We start from the raw sequence: 27653 nt of genomic DNA, 5'->3' as shown, positions 1-27653 counted from the left end.
ATCTGTAATAATCATGAAATATGGTCTTTGATATTTTTTTCTGAATCAAAGATAATCAAGACAGAAAATTTATCCCTTGACTAATTATACACAAGTGTCTACCATGGACCAGACAATATGTTGTAAATTCTGTGCTACAGATCTGGTTGGCTGATTATTTTGCATTCTAGATATTTGGATCACTCTTTTAAAATTATCTTTTTTAGGGGGTTAGGGAGCTGAGAAAACTTTGGAGTTATTAGAAAACTTAATAGCTTTTATACATACTGTTGAGAAACACCTAGAACTCTTTCAGGCTTAGAGTGAGAAAATTCTTAAGACTGATCTTTGAATTTATACTAAAGATTCTTTGACATACATCCAAGTTAGCTTTGTACAGGTGATAAACGAACCTGTAGGCATGTTCCTTCTACCAAGTGAATTGTAGAAATACTAAATTTATCTCAACAAACATAAAAGCTAACCAGGAGTGGCATTAGCAAGATGGAGAGAAAAGAAGCCCCAGAACTCATTTTCCCACAGAAACACTGACTTGGGTATTGTCCAAAAGCCCTTTATGAGACCTCCAGAAACCAGTTAGAAAGTTGCAGTACTCCAGGCAAACTCAAAGCCAGAAACAGCAAAGAAAAGTTGTTTCATTCCAATTGCTTCAACCCTTCCCCACAAGCTGGCACAGTTCACAATCATGATGAAAAGCCCAACTTGCAGCTTCACCTTTGGGAACAAAGACAAGAGCAGAATTACGTCCAACATTCTAGTTTTTCAGGGCGGTTGCACAAGAGACTAGTTTCTCTCTTGCCTGACTCAGAGCAGTGATGGAACCAGCACCCACTGGATGCCTGGGACTCACAGGAAACACAAGACAGTTCCCTGGCTTGTTGCAGCACGAGAGAACCTGAAGTACTGCAGAAGACGCAAGAGAGGGCAAAAGACTACAAGCTCTTGAAAAAAGAAACCAACAAACCACTTCAATTGGGAAATTACAAGCACAAGTCCAGAAAAGATGCACTTCCATAAAAAGTTTTAGAGGTACCAACTATCTTTAGCTGGGCTGAATGATGAAGGTCTTCCCCTCCATGAAGCCAGTCCATAAAGACCGGGAGAGGTGGCTGTTTTTTCAAATGCAAAATCCACAACACAAAATAACAAAGCACATTAAAAAACAGGGAATCATGGACCAATCAAAGTAACAAAACAAAGCTCTAGAAAATGACCTTAAAAAAAAGAGATCTATGAATACCTGACAAAAAAATCCAACATATTTGCCTTCACGAAACTCAATGAGCTACAAGAGAACAGAAAGAGACAACTAGATGAAATCATGATGCATGAATAAAATGAGAATGATCAAAAACAAAAAAATGTAAAAAAGAACCAAACAAAAATTCTAGAGGTGAAGAATACAATAACTGAATTGAAAAATTCACAAGAAGGACTCAATAGCAGACCTGATCAAGCAAAAGGAAGAATCAATGAACTTGAAGGCAATCATTTGAAATTATCAAGTCAGAGGAAAAAAAGAAAAAATAAATGAAAAGTGAAGAAAGCCTAAGAGACTTGTGGGACATCAACAAGCTGATCAATATATGAATTAGGGGTATCCCAGGAGGAGAAAAGATAATGGGGCAGACAGCTTATTTTAAAAAATAATAGCCAAACACTTCCCAAATCTGAGGAAGGAAATGGACATCTAATTTTAAGAGGCTCAAAGGACTCCAACTAAGAGGAACCCAAAGAGGCCCATACTAAGATACATTATAATCAAACTGTCAAAAGTCAAGGACAGAGAATCTTGAAAGCAACAAAAGAAAATGACTAGTCATATACAAGTGGGCTACCATAAGACTATCAGTGAATTTCTCAGCAGAAATCCTATAGGCGAGACAGGAATGAGATGATAATATTCAAAGTGCTGAAAAAAACAAAATAACTGCCTATCAAAAACACTGTATCTGGCAAAACTGACCTTCAAAAATGAAGGAGAGGGCGCAGCCCCATGGTCGAGTGGTTGAAGTTCCTCACAGTGTGCTTCGGTGGCCCGGGTTCACGAGTTCAGATCCTAGGTGTGGAGCTACTCTACTCACCAGCCATGCTGTGGCAGTGTTCCACATACAAAATAGAGGAAGACTGGCACAGATGTTAGCTCAGGGCTACCCTTCCTCAAGCAAAAAAAAAACAGGGGGACTGGCAGTGGATGTTAGCTTAGGCCGAATCTTCCTCAGCAAGAAAAAAAAAAAGGGGGAGAAATAAAGCCCTCATAGGATAAACAAAAGCTGAGATGGTTCATCACTAGGCCTGCCTTACAAAAAATGCAAACAGGAATCCTTCAACTTGATACAAAAGGACAGTAAACAACAGAAAAGCATATAAAAATATAAAGCTCTCTGGTAAAGGTAAACATATAGATAAACACAGAATCCTGTAATACTGTAACTGTGGAGAGTAAATCAGTTTTAATTCAAGTACTGATTTAAAAGAAAAACTTTTAAAAAAACTATATCTTAATGGATACAAAATATAAAAAGACGTAATTTGTGTCATCAGTAACATAAGGGGGGAAGAGATGTAAAGGAGTAGAGTTTGCATCCAATTGAAATTGTTACCAGTTTAAAATAGATCATTACAAGTATAAGATGTTTTATGTAATCCTCATGGTAACCACAAAGAAAATACCTACAGAAGATGCACAAAAGAAAGTGAGAAAGGAATCAAAGTATGTCACTACAAAAAAATCAACAAAACACAAAGGAAGACATCACAAAGAGAGGGGGGAAAAATAACTACAAGACATACAAAAAACAATTAACAAAATAGCAATATTAAGTTCTTCCCTATCAGTAATTTAAATGTAAATGGATTAAACTCCCCAATCAAAAGACACTGAGTATCTGAATGGATACCAAAAAAAGACTCAACTATATGCTACCTATAAGAAACTCACTTTAGCTATGAGGACATACACAGGATGAAAGTGAAGGAATGGAAAAAAACACCCTATGTAAATGATAACCAAAAGAGAGCAGGGTGGCCAAATATATAACAGAAAAAAGAGACATTTAAGTCAAAAACTGTCATAAGAAACAAAGGACACATTATATAATAATAAAAGGGTCAATTCACTAGAAAGATATTACCATCATTAAATATATATGCACCTAACAGCAGAGCACCCCAATATATTTAGCAAACACTGATGGAACTGAAGGGAGAAATAGATAGTGACACAATAACAGTAGGACATTTCAATATTTCACTTTCAATAATGGATAGATTTAACCAAACAGAAAATCAATTAGGAAATAGAGTCTTTGAACAACATCCTAGACCAAATGGACCTACAGGCACATACATGATACTCCACCCAACAACAGCAGAATACATATTTTCTCAATTGCACATGGGACATTTTCCAGGAGAGACCACACGTTATACCACAAACCAAGTCTGTTAAGAAGACTGAAATCATACCAAGTTATCTTTTCCAACCACAATGGAATGAAGCTAGAAATCAAAAGCAAAAGGAAAACTTGAATATCTACAAATACATGGAAATCAAACAACATAGTCCTGAACAAGCAATGGGTCAAAGAAGAAATCAGAAGAGAAATCAGAAAATATCCTGAGACAAATGGCAGTGAAACATAATATACCAAAATGTATGGGATGCAGCAAAAATAGAACTTAGAGGGAAGTTTATAGTGGTAAATGCCTATATTAAGAAAAAAGAAAGACCTCAAATCAACAGCCTAACATTAGACCTCAAGGAACTACAAAAGAAACTAACTCAAAGGTAGCAGAAGTAAAGAAATAATAAAGATTACAGCAGAAATAAATAAAATAGAGAATAGAAAAATAGGAAAAAAAGATACTAAGAGTTGGTTTTTGGAGAACATCAAGAAAATCAACAAACCATTAGCTAGACTAAGAAAAAAAGAGAAAAGATTCAAATAACAAAAATCAGAAATGAAAAGGACACATTGTAACTGATGTCACAAAAATAACAAGGATCATAAGAGACTACTATCAACAATTACAGGGCAACAAATTGGGTAAGCCAGAAGAATGAATATACTTCTAGAAACATACATCTAACAAGACTGAATCATGAAGAAATAAAAAATCTGAAGTAACCTATGACTTATTAAGGAGGCTGAATCAGTAATAAAAAAATTCCCAACAAAGAAAAGCCGAGGAAGACCAGTTAAGTCCAGATAAAGGACCAGATAGCTTCAATGAAGAATTCTACCAAAGATTTAAAGAATTAACATCAATTCTTCTCAAACTCTTCTGAAAAACTGAAGAGAAGGGAACACTTCCAAACTCATCTTATGAGGCCAGCATTACCTTGATACTGAAATGAGACAAAGATACAAGAAAAGAAAAATATAGACCAATATTCCTGATGAATATAGATGCAAAAATCCTTAATAAAATACTAGCAAGTAAAATTCAACAACACAGAGTGATTCTACATCATCACCAAATGGGATTTATTCTTGAAATGTAAGGATGCTTCACCATATGAAAAAAATCAATGTAATACACCAAATACACCAAAATGAAGAACAAAAATAACATGATCATTTCAATTGATGCAGAAAAAGCATCTGACAAAGATCAACAACCTTTCATAATAAAAACACAACAAACTAGACACAGAAGGAAATTACCTCAACATAATAAAAGCCATATATGAAAAGCCCACAGTTAAGATTATACCCAATGGTGTAAAACTGAAAGCCTACCCTCTAAGATCAGGAACAAGGCAAGGATGCCCATTCTTCACCACTTATTTTCAATACTAGAAATCCTAACAAGAGCAATCAGGCAAGAAAAATAAATAAAGGCATTCAAATAGGAAAGGAAGAAACAAAATTATCTCTGTTCACAGATAACGTGATCTTATACACAGAAAACCCTAAAGACCCCACAAAAAAAACTGTTAAAACTAATAAACGAATTCAGTAATGTTGCAGGATACAAAAATCAACACCAGTTTTCTATAAACTAACAATAAAACAATCTGACAAGAAAATGAAGAAAATAATCCCATTTGCAATAACATCAAAAAGAATAAAACACTTATGAATAAATGTAACCAAGGAGGCGAAAGACTTGTATGCTGAAAATCACAAAATATTGCTTAAAGTAACTAAAGAAGACACAAACAAATGGAAAGACATCCTTAGTTAATATTTTTAAAACATCCATACTACCCAAAGTAATCTACAGATTCAATTCAATCCCTATCGAAATCCCAATGGCATTTTTTCAGAAATAGAAAAAAATCCTAAAATTCATAGGCAATCTCAAAGGACCCCAAACAGTAAAAAACAATCCTGAGAAAGAAAAACAAAGCCAGGGGTCTCACACTTCCTGATTTCAAAACATTTTACAAAGCTACAGTAATCAAAACAGTACAGTACTGGCATAAAGACAAGACATATAGACCAATGGAACATAACAGAGAACCCAGAAATAAACCCTTACATACATGGTCAAATGATCTTCGACAAAGGTGCCAAGTCTACACAATGGGAAAAGGACAGTCTCTTCAACGAATGGTGTCAGAAAAACTGGATATCCACATGCAAAAGAATGAAGCTGGACCCTTACCTAACACTACATACAAAAGTGAACTCAAAATGGACTAAAGACCTAAAAGTAAGACCTGAAACTATAAAACTCCTAGAAGAAAACACAGGGGGATAGCTTCATGACATTGGATTTGGCAATGAATTCTTTTGATATGACACCAAAAGCACAGGCAACAGAAGCAAAAATAGACAAATGGGACTACATAAAACTTAAAAACTTCTGCACAGCAAAAGAAATAATCAACAGAGTGAAAAAGCAACCTATGGAATATTATCTATTCAACCTCCTAGGTCTGACCAGTACATTAGCAAGTAGAAAAACCAGAGGGTTGAGGCTGGAAGATAGTAGAGGGGCCATGGAACATCTCTGTAAGAAAAGGAAGAACAAATGGGATGAGATAAAGAAAATAAGAAAGTAAGACTGCAACCTGACATGGGTGTTTTAATTAAAGGTTACAGGGGTAAGACAGTTCAGACTGGCATGCCCATAGGAAGAAGCAGCGAAGCAGAGGTGAAGGTTACTGAAAATAAAATGGTTGCAGCATTGAGATGTTAGGGAGTTGGATGTTAACAATATAAACAAAGACTGCAGGGGATCCGGAGTAGAGTGGAAGAGTATGAGTACTGCAAAGACTGAGAAGTGACTGGGATATCACTAGACAATAAAGACAGAAGATGACATAGCCAGAAGGCAGAGCCTCAAAAAAGCAGGGACTTTTATGCTGAGAGAGTAACAGGAATAGTCCAGATGTATCATTAGAAAACAAGAATAGCAAACAGTGTGTGGGAAACGAAAAGGTCAAGGCTTACTGTGCCTGTAACCTAGCTTCTGTATCTAGTAATGTAGAAACCGTTCTCATCAAATCACTACTTTTCACTCCTTATTTCACTTAACCTTGCTGAGAGATGTAGACCTTTTGGAAACTATTTTCTGTGGGCTTTCAGGACACTATTTCCTGATTTCCTCCTTTCTCACTGGCTATTCTTCAGAGACTTCCCTTCCTAATTTAGAAATGTTTATAATCCCCAGAGACTAGCCATTAGACACTTCCTCTTTTAAACTTCTCTTTGGACAGTTTCATCTTTCAAGGCTTTAGCAATATCTGATGACTTCCAAATGTCTCCTTCAGTATAGTTCAAACTCTGCTTGAGAATCCAGCACTATTCTAGGTCCTCTGGCTATTTTCATATGGGCTCTTTCTTCAAGAAACTTACTGCTTAAAGGAGAAAGCCAGATGATTTTAATATTATAGGGACTACAGAGGTATGGCAATATAGAGAGAGGCAACTCAGCCAAGATGAATCACAAAGGATGACTAGGAGCTGATGACACAAAAGGTGGGAAGAACATTTCAGATAAGAGGGAAATGAGTGAGTAAAGGCACAAGGGCCCAAGAACATGCTCTTATGACAACTGCAAGCAGTTCAATAGTATAACTAAGTTCAAGGAAGGGCCCAAAAACTATGAAGAGGTAGGGAGGTGCCTGGTTATGGGAGATTTTATAATAATTCTGACTTTAACCAGCAAAGGAGTAATCTAATAAAAGCTAACGACTTTCTCCCCATAAAAATGCACATATACTCCATCTTGAAAGAAATTTCAAAAGATTCACACACCACTCACAAACCACTAATTAAGAACACCTGCAGTAGGAGTCACTAAAGGGTTTTAAACAGATCAGTGACTATGTCAAATCTGCCTTTACAATAATTCCATCTTCTAAACTGGGACCAAAGTTGGCAAAACTAGAGGCAGGCAATCCAGTTAGGTAATGACTGCTGTAATACACCAGGCAAAGAATGAAGCAGTAGCAGGAATGAAGAGGAGGAAACTGATACAGGAAATATTTTTTTTCTTTCTTTTTTTTTTTTGTGAGGAAGATCAGCCCTGAGCTAACATCCACGCCAATCCTCCTTTTTTCACTTAGGAAGACTGGCCCTGAGCTAACATCTATTGCCAATCCTCCTCCTTTTTTTTCCCTTTTTCTCCCCAAAGCCCCAGTAGATAGTTGTATGTCATAGCTGCACATCCTTCTAGTTGCTGTATGTGGGACATGGCCTCAGCATGGCCGGACAAGTGGCGCATCGGTGCACGCCCGGGGATCCGAACCCAGGCCGCCAGTAGCGGAGTGCGCACACCTAACCGCTAAGCAATGGGGCCAGCCCCTACAAGAAATATTTAAAAGACCATAGTTTGTAGAGGGTAAATGTGTAGGAAGAGCTGAATATCTAGGTTTCTGGTATGAGCAACTGAGTAGAAGGTAGTGCTACAAGCCGAAATGATAAGAACAATGAGCAGTCATTAACATACAGTGAGTGATTTTTGTACATTATGTCCTTTAATCTTCACAATTATCCTACAAAGAAAATAGTAGAAGCCAATAAAAGACACAGTGAATCAAAAAGTCCTGCTTTTAAGTAATTTGGGGGGAAGAGCATCCCTTTTATTTTCACTGACCTCTTTTAGCTTCGAACCCCATTTACAGCTGACAATCTCTATATAATAAAGGTAAACTATTCCCATTAATGTTTCTTAAAATCTTTTTAGGGACACATAAGATATAATGAATAAAATGCAAAATTCACACTGATTCCAAAAACTCCTTTCATTAGAGTACCTCAACAAACACAATCAGGTTTGCTCATTCTACTTTCTCAGAAGACTCAGCAAGAGTCAGTTCATCTACTTATGCATCCCTACCATGAACTAGGAGCAGGTTTCCTTCTATTTAAAAAAAACCATGCAGGGCCGGCCCGGTGGCACAAGCAGTTAAGTGGGCGTGCTCCGCTGCTGCAGCCCAGGGTTCGCCAGTTCGGATTCCAGGCGTGCACCCATTCACTGCTTGGCAAGCCATGCTGTGGCGGCGTCCCATATAAAGTAGAGGAAGATGGGCATGGATGTTCCAGGGCCAGTCTTCCTCAGCAAAAAAAGAGGATTGGCAGATGTTAGCACAGGGCTGATCTCATACACACACACAAAAAACTATGCAAACAAGAAGAGAGTGGAGTGAAATATTTAAAGTATTGAGGAAAAAAAAAAAAACACCATCTAGAATTCCGTACCACGTAAAATTATTCTTCAAGAGTGAAAGAGAAATACAGACTCTCCCAAATAAAAATTGAAGGAATTTGCTATCAGTAAAGTTCCTTGCAAGAAATGTTCAAATAAGTTCCTTAGAGAGAAGGAAAATGATATAGATCAGAAACTCCAATCTACATCAAGAAAGGAAGACTACTGAAGAAGGAATAAGTGAAAGTAAAATAAAAACTTTTATTTTGCTTAATCTTAATTGATCTCAACGATAACAGCTTGTTCAAAATAACATCAACAACATATTCGGTTATGAATACTTATGTGTGTATATAAGTGTGTGTGTATAATTATTTACATATAAGTGAAATGAAGAGAGCAATGATAAAAGGAACAGGAAGGAGAAATTAGGATTTTGTTATTATAAGGTACTCATTCACACTCCCTGTAATGTGATATAGTGTTATCTGAAAGTGAACTAGGATTAGATATAAATGTATATTGCAAACACCAGGACAACCACAAAAGGCAGAAAAAGAGTAGAAGACAAAAACAGAAACAAAGAACAAGGGCAACAAATAGAAAACAGTAACAAACATGTTAGATATTAATCCAACTACATATCAATGGTCTAAATGCACCAATTAAAAGATAGAGATTGTCAGAGTGGATCAAAAAACAAGATCCAACTATAAGTTGTCTACACTTTAAAGACATATATAGATTAAAAATAAATAGAGAAAAAATATACCATGCTAACAATTATCAAAAGAAAGCAAGAGTAGCTATATTAATTTCAGGACAGACTTCAACGCAAGGTAAGTTATCAGGGTTAAAAAAGAGCATTACATAATGATAATTGGGTCAATTCTCCAAGAAAACATAACAATCCTTAACATGTATGCATCTAACAACAGTCAAACAACCTGAGGCAAACACTGATAGAACTACAAGAAAAACTAGATGAACCCACTATCATAGTTGGAGACTTCAACACTCCTATCAGGAATGGACAGATCCAGCAGGTAGAAATTCAGTCAGGATGCAGGTGAACTTAACAGCACCATCAATCAACTGGATACAATTAACATCTATAGACTACTTCATCCAACAACAGCATATTACAACTTTTCTCAATCTCACATGGAACATTCACCAAGACAGACCACATCTTGGGCCATAACACATACCTTAACAAATTTAAAGAACAGAAATCACAATGTCTACTCTCAGATTACTAATATCAGAAAGGAAAGAAGGGACATCACTACAGATCCCACGGACATCAAAAGGATAATAAAGGAATACTATAAACAACTCCATACCCACAAATTTGATAACCTAGATGTAATGGACCAATTCTTTCAAAGATACAATCTGCCAAAACTCATAAGAAATAGACAACCTGAACAGGCTTATACCTAACAAAGAAATTGAATCAATAAACGATAACCTTCCAAAACAGAAAGCACCAGAACCAGATTGGTTCACTGGTGAATTTTACCAAAAATTTAAGGAAGAAATTATACCAACTCTCTACAATCTCTTTCAGAGTATACAAGCTATATCTCCATAGTCTACTCTGATTAAAAGGCTCAGCTCTCCTATCAAATAATATAATGCATGTAGGGTACTGAGCACAATGGTCTGTTACATGGTAAGTACTCAAGAAGATGTTAGGTGTTATTACCCAAGTTCTATGGGCTGTTTGTATATAAATCAGTTTATTTATATACAAACTGATCTCAGAAAATTCTTCCTACATTTCTGCAAGCAGAAATAAAATTTTGCATCAAATTAGTAATTTCAGAGGCCAGCCTCCTGGCGTAGTGGTTGGGTTCAGTGTGCTCCACCGTGGCAGCGCAGGTTCATGGGTTCAGATCCCGGGCAGACCTACACCACTTGTCAGCCATGCTGTGGTAGAGACCCACATACAAAGTAGAGAATAACTGTCACAGGTGTTAGGTCAGGCTAATCTTCCTCAAGCAAAAAGAGAGGAAGACTGACAACAGATGTTAGCTCAGGGCAAATCTTCCTCAGCAAAAAAAAAAAAAAAAAAAAAAAAAAAAAATTAACTTCATTCTTTCATAAAATAAGTGTTTACTAACTACCTATTATATGCCAGGCACTCTCATTAGGCTTCCATGCTAGTATTAAGTAAGCCAGAAAACAAAGCTATCAATATGAAACAAGTCAAATGACATTAAATCCCTTGAATACAGCAGGATAAGGGGAACAGAAGACAGAACATGACTATTCTTTGATGAAAGTTGGTCAGGCCTCTCTGATAAGGCATCATTTGAGCAGAGAGCTTTGAAGTAAGTGAGAAAGGAGGCCATGTGGATACCATAGAGAAGGGTCATAACAATAGGTTCAAGTCTTAAGAACACCAAGACATAAGAGCAAGAGCATAAAGCCAGTGTAGACAGAGATGAGCAAGACAAATGGAAAGTCACAGAAGTGAAAGGGAGCTCATAGAGGGCCTTGTAGATCTTTAGATTTTACTTTGAGAGAGATGGGAAGCCTTTGAAAGGTTCTGAGCATAAGTAATATGCTTTAACTTCAATTTTAAAAAGATCATTCTGGCTGCTACATAGAAAATACACTGTAAGGGGCAAGGATGGAAGTAGCAAGGCTATCGGGAAACAATTTCTTCTGGCAAAAGATGATCCCTTTAATCAGAGTGGTAGAGGTGGAAATGGTGTGGGGGAAAAAAGGGGCACGGTTGAATTATCGATATTTTGAAGGTAGACCAACAGGATTTGCTGATAATTTAAGTCAGACGAAGAGAAATCAATAATGCTTCCAAAGTTCTGGATGAACTAGAAGGGGGATAAAAAGAGTTGCTACTGATTAAAATGGCAAAAAGATTATAAGAGAAGTAGATCTGAGAGGACAGAAATCAAGAGCTCTATTCTGGATTTGTTAAATTTGAGAATCAGACATCCAATTATTGGATATGAGATTCTACAAGTCAGAGTTGTAGGTGAAAAGATGAGAGTTGTCAGAGTATTTACAGTAAAGCTCTTACCTACAGAGAAATGATAATGAGGGCCTGAGGACTGAGTCCTGGGTCACTCCAACATTTAGAGAAAACTGAGTATTTAAATAACCTTGCTAAATACTGAAACATAAATCACTTGATACATTTATTTACCCTTGCTCCATTTACTGTCTTACTTATATACCTGAAAACATAACCTAAGTGTTAGAGATAGGGTTGGGGAGTAACTACCAAAGATGAGAAATCTGAAGTTACTAGAAATTACTTTGAAATCATTAAGAAAACTAATGAGTCTAAATTAATATGTACAAAAAGATGCTACTACACGGTACATATAAATTTAAACAAAATCCAGGTGGAATATACATAAAACTGAAATAAAAAGATCTGGGTTATTGTGTTAGTTCTATTTCTAGACTAAACTATAAAATGGCATGCAGCTGATAAAAATTTTTACTGTTTTTCTGCACCCTAGAAAATAGGCAACACTAAGAATTCCTAAAAACAAACATGCATACTCTTTAATTTTATATAAATTACTATCTAAAATGCACCTGAGGTGTTCCTAAAGGATGCCAAAGGTAAACATGTCTCAAAGTGCCAAAAAAAATCATGCTTCAATAAACTACCATTATTCAAACACCCTAGCTAATTTTTAGGTGAAACCAAGAATCCTTCATTACATATTTTGTACATCAAGACTCACAAGATTACGGTAGAATTAACCTGGACCTACTCACCTTACTGCAGGTAGAGGAATTTGAGAAACAGTGGCAGACTTGAAGACTTAGAGCTATATTCCCACAGCAACTATGGCTAGAATCTCAGATGTCTTTGTGGAGACATCATGGTAGGTCTAATTTCCTATAATTTTACCTTAACATGGTCAAGTTAAACAGTACGATGGCTTGCTAAACTCAACCAGAACTTAACACCTCAGTTACATCTGGAATCTTGTGATAAATACCCTATCATGCCTCATATTCTTGCTATCCTTGGTTTTTACTACAAAATGCAAGCCTCATCTATCTTTTTTCCATTCTTCACTCTGATCCATCCTCCTAACCTATTCCACCAAGATCTCTAGAAACAGATTTATGATACAGGTTGCCCCTTATCTTCAACTGCTTTATATAATGGTTCCTCAACTTAGCTTTCACTAAAGCCTCGATTACCCCCAAAGGTATTGCTTGTCTTGCAATCCTTTTATGTGAGAGTTTCATAGACAAACCTCTAATTCTACCATTATTCTTCTAATTCCTCGTATTAAAAACAAACAATGCCCATCCCCCCCAAACAAAACAAAACACAACACAAACACTGCTTACAGTTTGAAATCTACCTGAGTATCTTCTACCTTTCCTCTCTGTTCTGGAAAATTAGACCCATATATTAAAGGTCTATTTTGTCCCCAATTACATCATTGCAATGGTAACTTTAATGTCTGTGTGCATGACCTATCCCAAAACTCTAGCCCCTAAAATACTTGACTTTCTTGAGTGACCTTCACCTCCTTTCTGTCAGCCAATCACTACCTTAGGTATATTAAACACCCAACCTCTGATCATTATCATCTATCCTTACAAGAGTTTCACTTAATACTGAACTATCTCTGACCTATCAGGCTTTTTGTAACCAACCCAACACCTTCATCTGGTACCACAACCTTTCCAATCATGGCCATTGCATAATGACATATAAATTCAATTACTCCAATGTTAACATTCTATGCACAAGTCACTAGTGGTTCTGTCCCATCTGCTCTGCTAACACCCAACCCTGAAATATCATGCATTTTCTTCTGACTATTAAAGAAAAGTCTTTAAACTGCAACTATGATAAGGTCTCTAACCTCAGCTGGCCACTCAGTAGCAAGAGATACTCAATAATATTTGGTCCACTCCTTCACCCACTCCCCCCCAGTAACTTTCCAAGTTTTCATAGTCTTCTCAAATCTCCTAACCAAACTCTGTATTCCACAAAACACTATTAAAAAATGCTTCCTAAAAAGTTACATAGTCACAAAACTACAATGAGATATCACCTCACTCCCATTAGGATTGCTACTTAAAGAAAAAGATAATTACCAGTATTGATAAGAATGTGGAGAAATTATAATCTTTGTGCACTGTTGGTTAGAATGTAAAATTGTACCGACACTGTGGAAAAGTATGGAGGTTCACCCTATGGAGGTTCCTCAAAGAATTAAACATAGAGTTACCATATGATCCAGCAATCCCACTTCTGGGTATATACCCAAAGAACTGAAAGCAGGGTCTCGAAGGGATATTTGTTACCCATGTTCATAGCAGCATTATTCACAACAGCTAAAACATGGAAGCAACCCAAGTATCTGCTGATGGATGAATGGATAAACAAAATGTATACATACACACAATAGAATATTAGTCAGCCTCAGAAAGGAAGAAAATTCTGCTACAACATGGATGAACCTTGAGGATATTATGTTAAGTGAAATAAGTCAATCACAAAACGACAAATATTCTATGATTCCACTTATATGAGGCAGAGTAGTTAAAATCAGAGACAGAAAGTAGAATTGTTGTTGCCAGGGGCTGGGGAGAGAGGTGCATTTGGGAGTTATTGTTTAATGGGTATTGTTGAGTTTTGCAAGATGAAAAGAGTTGTGGAGATGATGGTGGCAATGGCTGCACAACAATATGAATGTACTTAATACCACTGAATTGTACACTTAAAAATAGTGAAGATGATAAATTTTGTTATGTGTATTTTACACACTCTCCTCACACACATGCACACAAAAAGGTTATATGGACACATAAACTTGAGAAATACATTTTAGAGTCCCTTCTTGGAGATTCACAATGTACAGCAGCATTTTAAAGGATTTCCACTATTTCAGTAAAGAAACTCGCTGTTTAAGTCTGAAAACTTAAACTTTATTTCCCAAACTTATTCAACAATCAAACCCCTTTTTCAAGAAGCACTTAGCATCATCTCAAAGGAGACAGAAACAGTGGTGTAGCAGACCTAAACTAATTTACTGAGAAAACTGATAGTTCAGGCACAAATGACCTTGACTTTCCCATTCTCATCTACTAACACATTTAATATCACGTATCTATCTTTACCTCCTTCTTCTAGTTTCAGAAGATGAGGGTCTTTGCTCTTATTCAAAAGCAATCCCTATTACCTATATTCTTCATTGCAACCCTTACTACCTCAAAAACCTTGCTTCAATAATTATCACCTCTCCTATTACCTTAAACTTCTTAAATTCTCACAACTAATCACTGAAGTTCTTACCTATTTCACTTTCTAAATATTTTTCTTAAATCCAGAAAACTTTATCCTGAATTCCTATTATACCACTGCCCTTGTTAAGGCTTTCATTGACTGAACTACTGAAGCCCTAACTGTATCCACAATATAGCACCTACTGCCTTACACAAAGAAGGCACTTAATAAATGACTGTTAAACTGAACTCTTCCCCCATCTCTGCATTTCCCCACAACCGCTAGGTAAGCAAAAAGACATAAGAATCCAGGACTATGCAATTATTTATCTAGAAGTAGAAACCTAGCAACATGTTACCAAGGTTTAGAGGTATTTATCTGGTACGGAAAAGAGCAGATATATCTCTATCTCCCAATTTATTTTTTAAAGCATTACTCTCTTTCAACCGGAAATTATTTTCAAATAATGTGATACCATTTTAAGCAAGGTAGGGGAACTTAAAAGACACCACAGCCTCAACCAAGTTACACTTACATTCGGCTAGCTTCAATGTCGTCAGACTGAGTTTTTCCTGGTGATCTGTAAAATGCAATTGAGGAAAGTTAAGCAAAATATTCCATATTCCAAAAAAGGGCAGACATATTATTTTGGAAGACAAATTTGAAAACAAGATTTAATCGTTAACAGTTTTAAAAGTAAGTAAAGATTTCAACATGAGAAAAAGTGGTCAGATCAGGTTGCCATACAACACATGTACTATTAAGGGCTAGACTAATAAAAAAACTCAGTGCATTTTTTTTAAGGAAACTGTAAACACTATATTTAGATATAAACATACAAACCAGTGTAATAAATCATAATTACTCACAAAGTCAAATATTTACAATAAACACACACGCCTATAAAACTTTCTACAGCCAAGTATTGCTTATCCACAATATAAAGGGTATTCATTGGTATTTATAGTCCCAAACTTTGGATGAGGGGTCAGCAGCTAACTAAGGTCTGGGTCAGCCACCTACTTCTGTAAAGTTTTACTGGAACACAGCCATACTCGTTCATTTACATATTGTCAATGGCTGCTTTCGTACTACAAGAGCAGAGCTGAGAAACTGACAGAAACACATGGCCCGCGAAGCCTAAAATATTTATTATCTGGCCCTTTAAGAAAAAGTTTGCTAACCTCTGCTCTAGATAATTTACATGTAAATCTAACAGCCTTCCTGAATTTTAAGACACTTAAGTCAAATTTACCATTGTGATCATGATTATCTTGGTTCAACAATGAAATTAGCTTTCCCTGAAAAAACAGTGGCAGGATAGGATGTACTACCTGTCAAAAGTGTACCATCCTGAGGTATTAAAATTTTGCTGTGGGTAATTGTGAACTGACTTCAATTATAAATAGTTGTTAGTTACTTTCTATTACTTTTTTAATCTACTGCTACCTTATGTAGAAATATTCAAAATTCAAAGACACAAAAGAAGCCTTTTAATTTCATTTTGGGGTATGAACCAATTTTGCCTACCCTTACCACACTGTTAAAAAAATAAATCCCTGTTACCCTATTCACTTTTATAAACAGCATCAGTCAATGTATATTAAGGTGAATCAACATAATACTGATTTCTAATACTTTCAAATTCTCAAAATAGGTAAAATACTTTTTAGAGGTCAAAAGACAAATTTTCAAAATGACATTCCAAGGACTTGATTTGTGAATTTATCAATGACTTGAGACTTCAAATTCTGAACAACTTTAACAAAAGAATCTTAAAATCAGATTCACCAGCAAAAAAAAAAAAAAAAAAAAAAATCTGTTTTCCACATCTCTTAGCTCTTAAAAAACTCACTTCTTTATCAGACTTTCAAAATTACCCCTCACTGCAGTGCATTCAGAGTCCAAGGACAAGAATGCAAGGAAAAAAAAAAAAAAAAGACTCCAGCAGCTCAAATATTAATTTTTAGATCTTCTTTGCTGTGTATTTATATTTTCAGTTTTGTACAAAATTATATTGCAACTAAAAATTGAGGCATGCTGGAGGTGGCAGTGACTTGGCAGTGACACAAATGCAAAAATTTCACTCCACCCTCTCCCCCAGGGAGCAAGCAAATCACCTTTGTGACACACCTGGTCTCCACCAGCCTTGTGGGTAAGTACCCCAAGATTGCTTCCAAACTTGTATCTCTCAGACAGAAGAGCTAAAAACTGATGATAACCCCATGTACCAGCTGACTCATTTTTGAAAGTGCGACCCTCCAGCATCAGATGTCATACTGTAAGGAGGCAGAGCAGGCTTGCAAAACAAAAAATAAATCTGCTGGCACTAAGGGAAGAGAGGCAGATTAGAAGCTTTCAAACATGTAGGCAGCAAAACTTTCAAAATTAACAGGGAAAGAGAGAGAAGGAAAAAAATGATGACACAATGACAAGAAAATTAAAATACTGCTGCAAAAAGGTAAGACAAGCAAGAAGAAAAACAAATCTGAGTCTTAGAAGCACAACTTATAACTGCTGCAAAGTTTTGAGATTCTGAAATGGGATAGAGGTTAAATACATCAACAAATAGTAACTACATTCTATTTTCCAATGTCTTTCCCCAAATAAGAGAATACGTAAACATTAGCATCAAAATGTCATCAAATTATTGTAAACATACTAGATTATCATTTAATATTAACATATATTACAGTGAGCTACTAAAAGCCATTAGTCAAACCAAGTACTTTAAACCAATTCAGTCTAAAAGGACAAAAGAATAAGAGAGGACTCAAAGATTATTATCCTAAAACAGATCTATCCTGGGTGTCTTAAACATGGTTAGCACAAGTTGTTTTCTACTCAAAATGGGAATTGTTTTTTAATCAAGAGAAAAGTGAATATACATAGAACTAGCAGAAATATTTTCTTGCAGTGAGTAGTAAGAGTACACGTTGGAATAAATTTCTAGTCATTCTGCTTAGAGTATATTTCTACAATATTCTAAATAATTTACAAAAAAATATCCTAAAGTTAGGATTCAAATTCTCAAAACAATGAAATATCTAATATCTAACATAGTTTCCAAGCTTTACTTTGGCCCCTAAAGAGTCTCTTTATTCTTTACTGTCAAGATGTTGGAAGTAAGGATCCAGTACACACTAGTAATTTTACCAAATTCAGGACATGTGATCAAAGGGGGAAAAAACAAGAACCATTGACTTAGGTTAACCTAAAGTTTGTCAGAATAACAAGTCAGAAAAGAAATTTTAAAACTGAAACAATAAGCAAGTAACATTAGAAAATAAAAAATAAATCTTGGAAGAGTCTCAATTTTAGGTCTTGATTTGGATCACAGAAAACGTGATCACAAATGCCCACTAATCTGAATTCTGCAGCATGAGCTAGAAAACTCAAATGGAGGCTCACTTCCAATAATAGTGAGTGTAGGTTCTCCAGCCTGCAAACCACTCCTTTGACCTCCACTGTAACTCTCTAGGAGAGAAAAGTATACTAGTTTTATTAAAATTGTAAAAACTTCTAGAGAAGTGTTTAGTTAAAACTCTCACCACATTAAAGGTACACTTTAAAATGCATATTAAGTTTTTCATAGGTTTTATAATGTTCATAATAAAATGTTTATTTAAAAACTTGAAATTTTTGAGAAATGCTTTCCTGTTGTTCATACAGATAGGTCTGGGGGACAAAAGCACAAAATATTTTAGACAGGAGATTACATGGATAAGCATGTCAACTCTTAGGTCCACTATTCTTAGCAGTATTCCTGCCAACTATACATTTTCTTCATTTTATACAGCACATATTTTACTTTACAATGACAGCCTTTTAAAGGCTGTAAAATAACATTCAAAATTACCTTTTACAAGCTGTGGCCATTCGGTGACATCAGGGTGGATCACAGCTTTGAGTCACTGATTAAAAACAGGTTGTCACACCAGTCTAGCTGCTAACTTGATCTGAGCGTAGGTTTAATAACTCTAATAAATTAAACAAATCTTTGGTTAGAACACTTTAATATATAAATCCAATTCATTGTTCAAAAAATAATCTTCAAAGCTTTGAATTAGGTGTCAACGCAATGTTCGTCAGAAAAGTAATTAATACAGAAACGCGTTTAAGGACTATTTTCCAGCATTTTTTTCCCTTAAATTATCTCTTCACCTGAGAAAATGTGGCAATAATTTTTTGTACTTTTATGGAGCATTACAGTTTATGGAGCACTTTAGTCAACACTATCTTGTTTGACTCCCATGACAACTTTGGCTCTACCTAATCAGGGTAGATACTATACTAAGAATTTAAAAAAAAAAAAAATTAAGCACCCTTAGAGTGATTAACTGACTTGCCCAAGATTTTAGAATTAGTGTTGAAGCTAGAACTAAAACCCAGATCTACTGACTTCCTATCCAGGGTTAGCATTTTCTGATTTGGTTTAAATTTTGCTATACAGAGTTCTATGATTTAAATATACATAAGGGAGCAAAAATTTAGAATATGGATTGAGACCCCACAATAGTTTAAATGAGACTAACAGTCATAGGTTCCAGGTAGCCAAATGCTTAATGGAATAGTTATATACATATATACACACACACACACACATATATACACCAAAGTCTAGTCCTACTTATTCTACATTTAAGTAGGGTGATCTAACACTAGCCAAAACCCCTTTGGGTACTTCATGAAAACATGTTCCACTCTTTCTCAGCCATAAATCCATTCATATTCAATTTCATGAGAGAGAATGGCAAAATATGAAAACACTTCCTCCTCCCTCAACCTAATATCTTTTGATCCCCTTATTTGGCCTTAGCTGAACTTTCCTGATTGTCACGGTTCAAATTTATCATGTATCCTAATTATATTGTAGTTCTGGCAAAGATATACATCTGAAATATCCCAGTACCAAAAGCTCAATCCATGCAACTAGTTTCTCCCCTGATGATTTCCCTACCAAACTGTGTATCCAGGTCAATTCTAAAAAGCAAACTAAGGAAAGATAAAAAAAGACCCTTGATAGTTAACACCTTCAAAGTGACAACAGACAACCACAGAAGATGGTTACCAGCATGGGTCAGAACCCAATATAGAACAGCAAGGTATCTGAGAACCCCAAGAGAAGGGCTGAAACATCAATGCCTGAGCCCACACCTCCGCCGCCTATGAACTTGGGATTCTAATTCATATAAGGGTGAGAGTTGGCCTACATATACATAAGAAATTTTAGGGGACTCCAATAAATGGAACTTATAATCCCTGGAAGGCATAATTCAATTTCTCAGATTTTCCTATCATAGCTACATGTCTCCTAATATGAACCCAGAACATTCCTGAGGTCCTATGAAGAAAAGGAATGGCACCCCTGAAATGAACACTGCTCCCTCTTAGGTTCTCATAAGACTAATCCAAACCTGTAAACATAAAAATGAAAGTTATAATACCTTTTAATTGACTAATTAACTGAGGTAAATTAATTCATTAAAGAGTTACATGTATTATGACATCTACTCAGTCAAGTTCTCTCTTCTAGTCCCCCTTTTTCATGAGTTCCAGTGCCCAACACAGCACAAACAGGCTCCACAGCCAGTGTGGATTCAAGTCCCTGTTTGGTCACTTACTAGATGGGAAATCTTGGGCAAGTTACTTAACCTCTCTGAGCCTCAGATTCTGCATAGGTAGAACTAAAATGATAGTAGTATCTATTTCAGAGAGCTGTCACAAGGATGAACAGACTAACGTACAAATTGCTCAGAACAGTGCCTGGCACGTAGTAGGAGCTCAACGAATGGAATCTATTATTACCTCAGAGCCTCACAGCCACACTGCTCCTCAATCTTCTTATGCATATTATTTTACTTCTCACAGCACACTAACCTCTTCTAAATTCTTTCAGAATCCCACTTGGGTCCCTCATACAGTCTACCTGGTAGCATAGTGATTTAGCACCTAGCGCAAGGCTTTAAAAATGGCAGGCACCCAAATTTGCTGAATACATTTTTCATTACTCTAACCATGACATTAAGATACACATGCAATTTTGAATTCCAAAAAATAAAACAGAAACATACCATATTTCGCCAAACTTCTGAGGAGCTGGTGAATTCTAAAATCAGGCTCTTACAGATTTTTAACCTAAAATATAAAACACCTCACTCAATTCTTTTTACATAGACAACTGGATAAACTTTCAAAGGAAAAACTTTTTCCTAACATTTATTATAAAAGGAAATTTATTTCTTTATAATATTCATGAATATCCAAAAACATATCAAGAGACAAATGCCCCTACTGCTGTTGCCAGGATGCATGGAAGGTCGTTAGGCAGACCCTGTGGCCTGAGTACTTTTAGCTGGTAGAGCCATGTTTCCCATTTTCATCCACAGAGCTTAGTGCTTGCCATTTCTTTACTCGTCTCCCTCCAAAAGGGCTGAAAATACATGAAACCTGTTTGACTACATTCCTCAAATTCCTTCAGATACCTATAGGAATTTAGCTTTTAATTAAATCCTATACACTGAGCACCTGCTATGTTAGGTACATAAATGGGCATTTGTTCATGACCTCCTGGAGGAGCAGCCTTGGGCAGGTCCTTTGGCCCGAGTCTCAAACATGTTGCCTGTCAGTATTAGAGAAAATGTTTTAACAGTATGTAGGACAGTGCTGCCTGGCACTAATAGGGCCACAATACATGGGAGCAACTATTATTTCTTAAATCAAACATTTAATATATCTATCAAAAGTTAACTCATAAAAAACCAAATTCTGAAGCTTAAAGCATGCACTAAAATAATCACTGTAAATTCTTAACTCATTTGTATTCAATCAGAGCATTTCTCAGTGGAACAGAAACTGAAGTCTTTTAATCCATTTCCTTTTATTATATATGAAGAAATCATGTCCCAAAGATTAAGAAGCCCACTCAGTGTTCTACAGGGGTAGAAAATGAATACACTGCATATAAATATTTTTTTAAAAATTAACCAAGTTTTAAGCCTAGAGGACTGAGTCTCACACTCTATTCTATAACAAAATCACCTGGGGAATCTGTAAAAAATGCAGATACTCTATCTCTACCTCTGGAGACGGTGATTCAGTGAATAAAGTTGCAGTGCGTGAATTTGTATTTTTAACATACATTTCAGGTGATGTGCAGACTCCAATTTGAGAAACTTTTCCTGAGATTAGGAACACATAATCATAGAGGATACAGTATAAGTAACAGATACTGTAAGCACCAGAAATGTTAGGTATACTCTTTACAAATTTAACCATTAGCACTCTAATACCAGACCTAATGCCCTCATTTTATTTATATCTGTGTCCCTCTCCAACAGAGGGCTCAATCTAATAATCTAAGAATAAGCAATGTAACCCAAGGGGCGGGCCCGGTGGCGCAAGTGGTGAAGTGCGCGCACTCCGCTGCGGTGGCCTGGGGTTCGCTGGTTCGGAGCCCGGGCGTGCACCAACGCACCGCTTGGCAAGCCATGCTGTGGTGACGTCCCATATAAAGTGGAGGAAGATGGGCACGGATGTTAGCCCAGGGCCAGTCTTCCTCAGCAAAAAAAAGAGGAGGATTGGCAGATGTTAGCACAGGGCTGATCTCCCCACAAAAAAAAAAAAAAAAAGAAATGTAACCCAATAATAAGAAATGCCTATATCAATCTACATTCACCTGCCCTGCTAACATTTTCATTTATTTTTAAAATAGTCCATCTGCCAACACTCCCTCCCTCTCTGTATAAATATTTATACACATATACATATATATTTTTATTATTATTACATCTAGTATGTCCTTCATCTCCTCTCCAATAGCCTATTTCCTTCACCTCCTTCTAAACCTAGGTCAAACAATTTCACAGACTACTTTTTCTATCACTTTTTTATTGTGTCCACTCAGCACTTCTGTTCTCCTCTGCACCATGTTTATGGTGTCTTACATTTATGGGTAAAGCTGTTTGTTGAAACTCTTTAAGTTTTGTATATTTATAAATTTCACTAATGACCAGACTGTTTTAATAACTTCCTTGCTTAACTTCAGTCTTCCTGCCTTTAGGCTCTACTCATTCTAGTTTATTCTATAGACTAAAATTTTTAAGTACTGCTTTCATATAGCACTCTCAAACTCTCAACATAATTCCCTCAACTCCATTAACCCCTTAAAGTATCATTTCCTTATTCTCCTTCCTTTAACTGCCAGAAAGACCTGAAAACTATTAGCTCAGCTGCTAATACACAAAACCTTCCACCTACTGAAAGGTTTCTTATAAAAGTCATCATCATTCCTGTACATTCTAAATCCTGTGACCCCTTACTCCTACCTTATTTCTGTAGCATTTCACACTGCTAACCATCTCTCACCTCCCCTGGCTTCCATAATGCTGTACCCACCTGTCAGAGGTTCTTCTACCTCTGACAGCAACTAGGTTTTCCGCTAGCTCATCTTCCTATGCCTCATTCATGACCACTCTCCAAGTTTCTATCACTAGCCCCTTTTCTTAACCTAAATTAATTCTCTGTGCATTGTCATTCATTCCCATAGCAACTTTATACTTAGAATCCCTAACTCTACATCTTTAAGAGTTTATCTCTTGAGTTATAAGCCTGCTACTCTCAATTACCAATGATACACATACACTTGGATATCTCAGCACCTAAAATCAAACTCAATGATTTCCCAAAAAACCCACTCCAACCTGAATGTGCCTAATCTTGCTGTCCTCTTAGTTAGAGACTGAAAAAATTAGTGTTATTCTTTAATTTCTCCCCTCATTTTTATTTAGCCTAACCACCGTATGAGTTGATACTTGTTAACTTTAAAATTCTTAATAAGTCATTCATTGAAAGAATGTCTACTAGATAAAACTAATATGTTATATGTCAATATCTCAATTAAAAAAATGCCTACTAGACTCTGAGTGCCTACTAAGTGGATGAAGACACAGTGGTAAAGAAACTAGACACAATCTCTAGTCCTCATGTGATGGGGGAAATAGGAACAAATAATAAAAACCACACAAGTTATGTAATTGCAATGCATAGTTAAGTGTTGTAAAGGAGAAACACAGGATATGGTAAGTACATATGGAGCTCTTCCTTTGGGGAAAAAGAAAGACATTTTTCATGAAGTGATGTATAAACTAAGCTTTGAGACATAAGCAAGATTTATCAGACATAATAAGAAAAACCCTGTGAGGTAATGGTGGCATTATCAGTACAATCACCCAAAATGAAAAATTTTGAGTCATATTCTAAAGAGAAGGCCCTCTCTCTTTCCCAGTACAGCAAATTGCTTACCCAGTGCTATCAATTCTACCTCAGAAATTCTCCTATACTCCAATACTACACCAATTCTTCCTTTGTTGGCTTTTACTGGTTTCCAGCATAAAGCCAAATTTTCAAAACATTTCAGATGCAACTATACACAATTTGGCCAAAACCTGCCAGTGCAGCCTCTTCTCCTAGACTAGACAAAACTGAACATATGTATCATTCATTTTAATACTTCCAGCACTTGAAAATGTTCACAGAATAAACATCTGACAAAAGAGGAAAGGTAGGTAACTTGCTTTAGGTCATTTAACTAATAAATACAAGGTTAAGATTCAAACAAGCTGTCTGATTCTAAAGGCCACACTCATTCCCTTGTACCACACTTCTGATATTCAAATCCTATCAATTTTATTTTTGAAATGTCTCTTGCTTCGTTTTTTTTCCTCATGCATATCAACACTGTCATACCACAGACCCTCATTACTTCATCTGGTTTCCTTTTTGCCTTTATCCTTGACTGCTGCTAAAATTTTCTTCCTACAAACCCAAATTTGGCCCTATCACTCTCATGCTCAAAACCTTTTATGCTTTCCCAATGCTCACAGGATAAATTTCAAATTCCATATATCATATGAGGCCCTGGCCATTGACGCCCATCTTACAAGCCTTACCTCCCACTATATGACATCATTACCAGGTACTTGATAATCTACATCCATCACTGGATTACTTGCTATCACATACTGACCATCTGATAGTATTTCTGATTTGAATGCTTTTGTTTCTCAGGATACTTCACTCAGAAATACTGCCCTATCCTTTGCTAACCTCCACCCCCCACCCACCCATCATGCCCTGTTACAAACTCAAATCATTCTAAAAGCTCTCTCTGAATTCTCTAAGCTCTTCTGTAAATAACCACTGTCTTCTTGGGGGCTTGCTATATGTTCCTAACATCATAAAATAATTTATTAATTCCTACCCTAAATTTATTATTTTATACCTTATATTATAACTCTGTACATCTGTCAGTGCCTCTAGTTGTAAGCTGGTTGATGGGAGGGCTCATTTTATCCATATTTTTATTTTCCTAGTAATGGTGACTATGTTTTCTTAACACCACACCTCCCTCTACAAAAAAAAAAAAAAAAATGAATCGGGGTGCCAACCCCAGGATCGAGCATTAAAGTTCTGTGTGCTCTGCTTCGGTGGCCCGGGTTCATGGGTTCGGATCCCAGGCGTAGACCTACTCCACTCATCAGCCATGCTGTGGAGGCATCCCACATACTAAATAGATGAAGATTGGCACAGATGTTAGCGCAGGGCTAATCTTCCTCAAGGAAAAACAAAAAAAGAGGAGGACTGGAGATGGACATTAGCTCAGGGTGAATCTTCCTCACCAAAAAAAAAAAAAAAAAAGGAATCAGGATCCATGGCCTGACAAAGAATTCTGAACTAGTTCCAAATGCAATTCATGGATGAACCAACGAGGGTATCATTTCTTCCCTAATTAACACAAATTTAATCCAATGTCAATTTAACAAGAGTTTATTTTGATGACCAGACATAAGAATAACCAAGAAAATTTCATTTTCTAATAGAAGAATATCTCTTTCTCCCAAGGAACTTGTTCTACCAGGGATCAAAGCATAGAATATTAATTTAAATATATAATTAAAGTCAGTATAACGCCTTCAAAAAACTTTGACAGTATCTACTAAAACTAAATGTATGCATACCCTATGACTTAAAAATTCCACTCCTAAGTATACGAACAGAACTGAGTATATAAGTTCAGTAGAAGACATTTCAGTGAAATGTTTAGAGTAGCAAGACTTTTAGTAGCCCCAAAGCAAAAATGACTACAATGACCATCAACAGTAGAATGAATAAATTGTGGTATATTCCTAAAACCAAATATACAGTACCTATTATAAGCAACCACCTACTACAACCAACAATGTGCATAAATATCACAAATATGTTAAGTGACAGAAGCTAGACAAAACTAAATGTGATTTATTCTAATTATATAAAGTATAAAGACAGGCAAATCTAATCTATGCTATTAGAAGTCACGATAGTGGTTACTCTTGGGGGAAGAGAGGCAGCGACAAAGAGAGCGCAAGTGGCTTCAGAGGAGCTGCTGGTGTTGTTTCTTGATCTAAACGCTGGCTAAATGTGTGTTCAGTGTATGAAAGTTCAACAAGCTATGTGTATACCTGTCAGTGCACTCTTCTGTATGTATATTATATTTCAATCAAAAGTTTATTTTAAAAAACCCAGTATGGTTTCAGCATTAGATAAATAGATAAGTGGAACAGAAAGTAAGTGCAGAGAAAGATTTGAAAGTATGTAACGGTTGTTTCTTGTCAAAAACAAGAAAACTGGACAGCATATACGAAATGGCTATTTCAGACCCTGGGTAACAGGCAGTGCAGGACTGTGATCCAGGAGAGAACAAACAAATGAAGACAATCTTCATTGAAGATTGAAATCTTCAATGCTCAGATTTCTGCCTGGGGGTACTTTCTAATCTGTGGTCAGTGGAGGGAAAACTCAATCAGAGAACAGCAGCCTCACTGAGGTGAGAAGCAAGAGGTCAGAGTTGAGGAGGATGACAGAGTGCCAGAGATGAGGAGAGCTATGCAGAAAAAAAGGCTCCAGAAATCTGCCACTTGGGGGTCCTCTGAGTCTGCTACTGTACACTAAACTGTGCCTGAGTAAGGTGAAAGACTCCATGAAGCTAGACAAAGAACAGTGGTGAGCTGAAATATTCTCACTGCTCACATAGGACTGGCTGATCCCCAAGTTCCTCCCAACTAGAGTGAAAAGAGTACACTGACAGTGGGTGCCTTTAGTAGAGAACTAAGAAGGGTCATATCTTTATAGTAGCTACTAGCCTTAAAGTAAAGCTTTCTCTAGACATACCCTAATATCGTCTTGAGGGGATCAAGTTGACCAGCAAGCTACTTAGCTGGCTACTAAAACAAAGTTTAACACTCTAAAAGACAACAAAATCCAGTCACTCTACAATAGACAATTACAATGTTCAGCATCCTATAAGAAATTACTAAATATGTAAACAAACAGGAAAATATGACCTATAACTAACAGAAAAACCAATCAATGGCTCCTGAAGTGAAATAATTGATGGAATCAGCAGACAAGGACTTTCAAATAGCTATTATAAATATGCTCAAGGATCCAAAGGAAAACAGGAATAAAGAAATGTAAAACATGAAAACAAATCAAACAGAACCTCTAGAAATACAAACTAAAATATCTGAAAGTATTTGACACTGCAGGGGTAAAAAAAAGAACAGTGAAATAGAAGACATAGCAAACTGAAGCACAGAGAGACAAAAAGACTAAAAAAAAAATCTTAATGACCTGAAGACAATAACAAATGGTCTAATACACATGTAACTGGAGTCCCAGAAACACAGACAGTGTAGGAGGAAGAGAGGTGATTTAAAAAATACATGTGGAGAAATAACAGCTGACACTTTGTGAAATTTGA

General features: G+C 36.2%; 1 protein-coding gene across 4 annotated transcripts in view; it reads right to left on the bottom strand.

Annotated features, from left to right (window-relative positions):
* The window catches only part of UBE3A (ubiquitin protein ligase E3A), a 155087-nt gene that overhangs the window by 105522 nt on the left and 21912 nt on the right, over positions 1-27653 (bottom strand). For 2 of the 4 annotated variants that reach the window (XM_087428807.1, XM_004421913.3), the window contains exons 2-4: positions 20926-20989; positions 18711-18831; positions 15387-15431 (exon numbers count right to left, since the gene is read on the bottom strand). In XM_087428807.1, coding sequence (XP_087284933.1) covers positions 15387-15431; positions 18711-18730 — 65 coding nt within the window. In that variant the 5' untranslated portion in view covers positions 18731-18831; positions 20926-20989. Of the gene's footprint in view, positions 1-15386; positions 15432-16984; positions 17181-18710; positions 18832-20925; positions 20990-27653 lie in introns of all 4 variants that reach the window. The other 2 variants (XM_014781030.2, XM_087428806.1) reach the window with 2 other exon arrangements.

Source organism: Ceratotherium simum, chromosome 3, assembly GCF_057802395.1.
Source record: "Ceratotherium simum simum isolate JZ-2026a chromosome 3, ASM5780239v1, whole genome shotgun sequence".
Classification (NCBI taxonomy): Eukaryota; Metazoa; Chordata; class Mammalia; order Perissodactyla; family Rhinocerotidae; genus Ceratotherium; species Ceratotherium simum.
The sequence above is the reverse complement of the archived record's forward strand: the minus strand, read 5'-3'. Positions and strand labels throughout refer to the sequence as shown.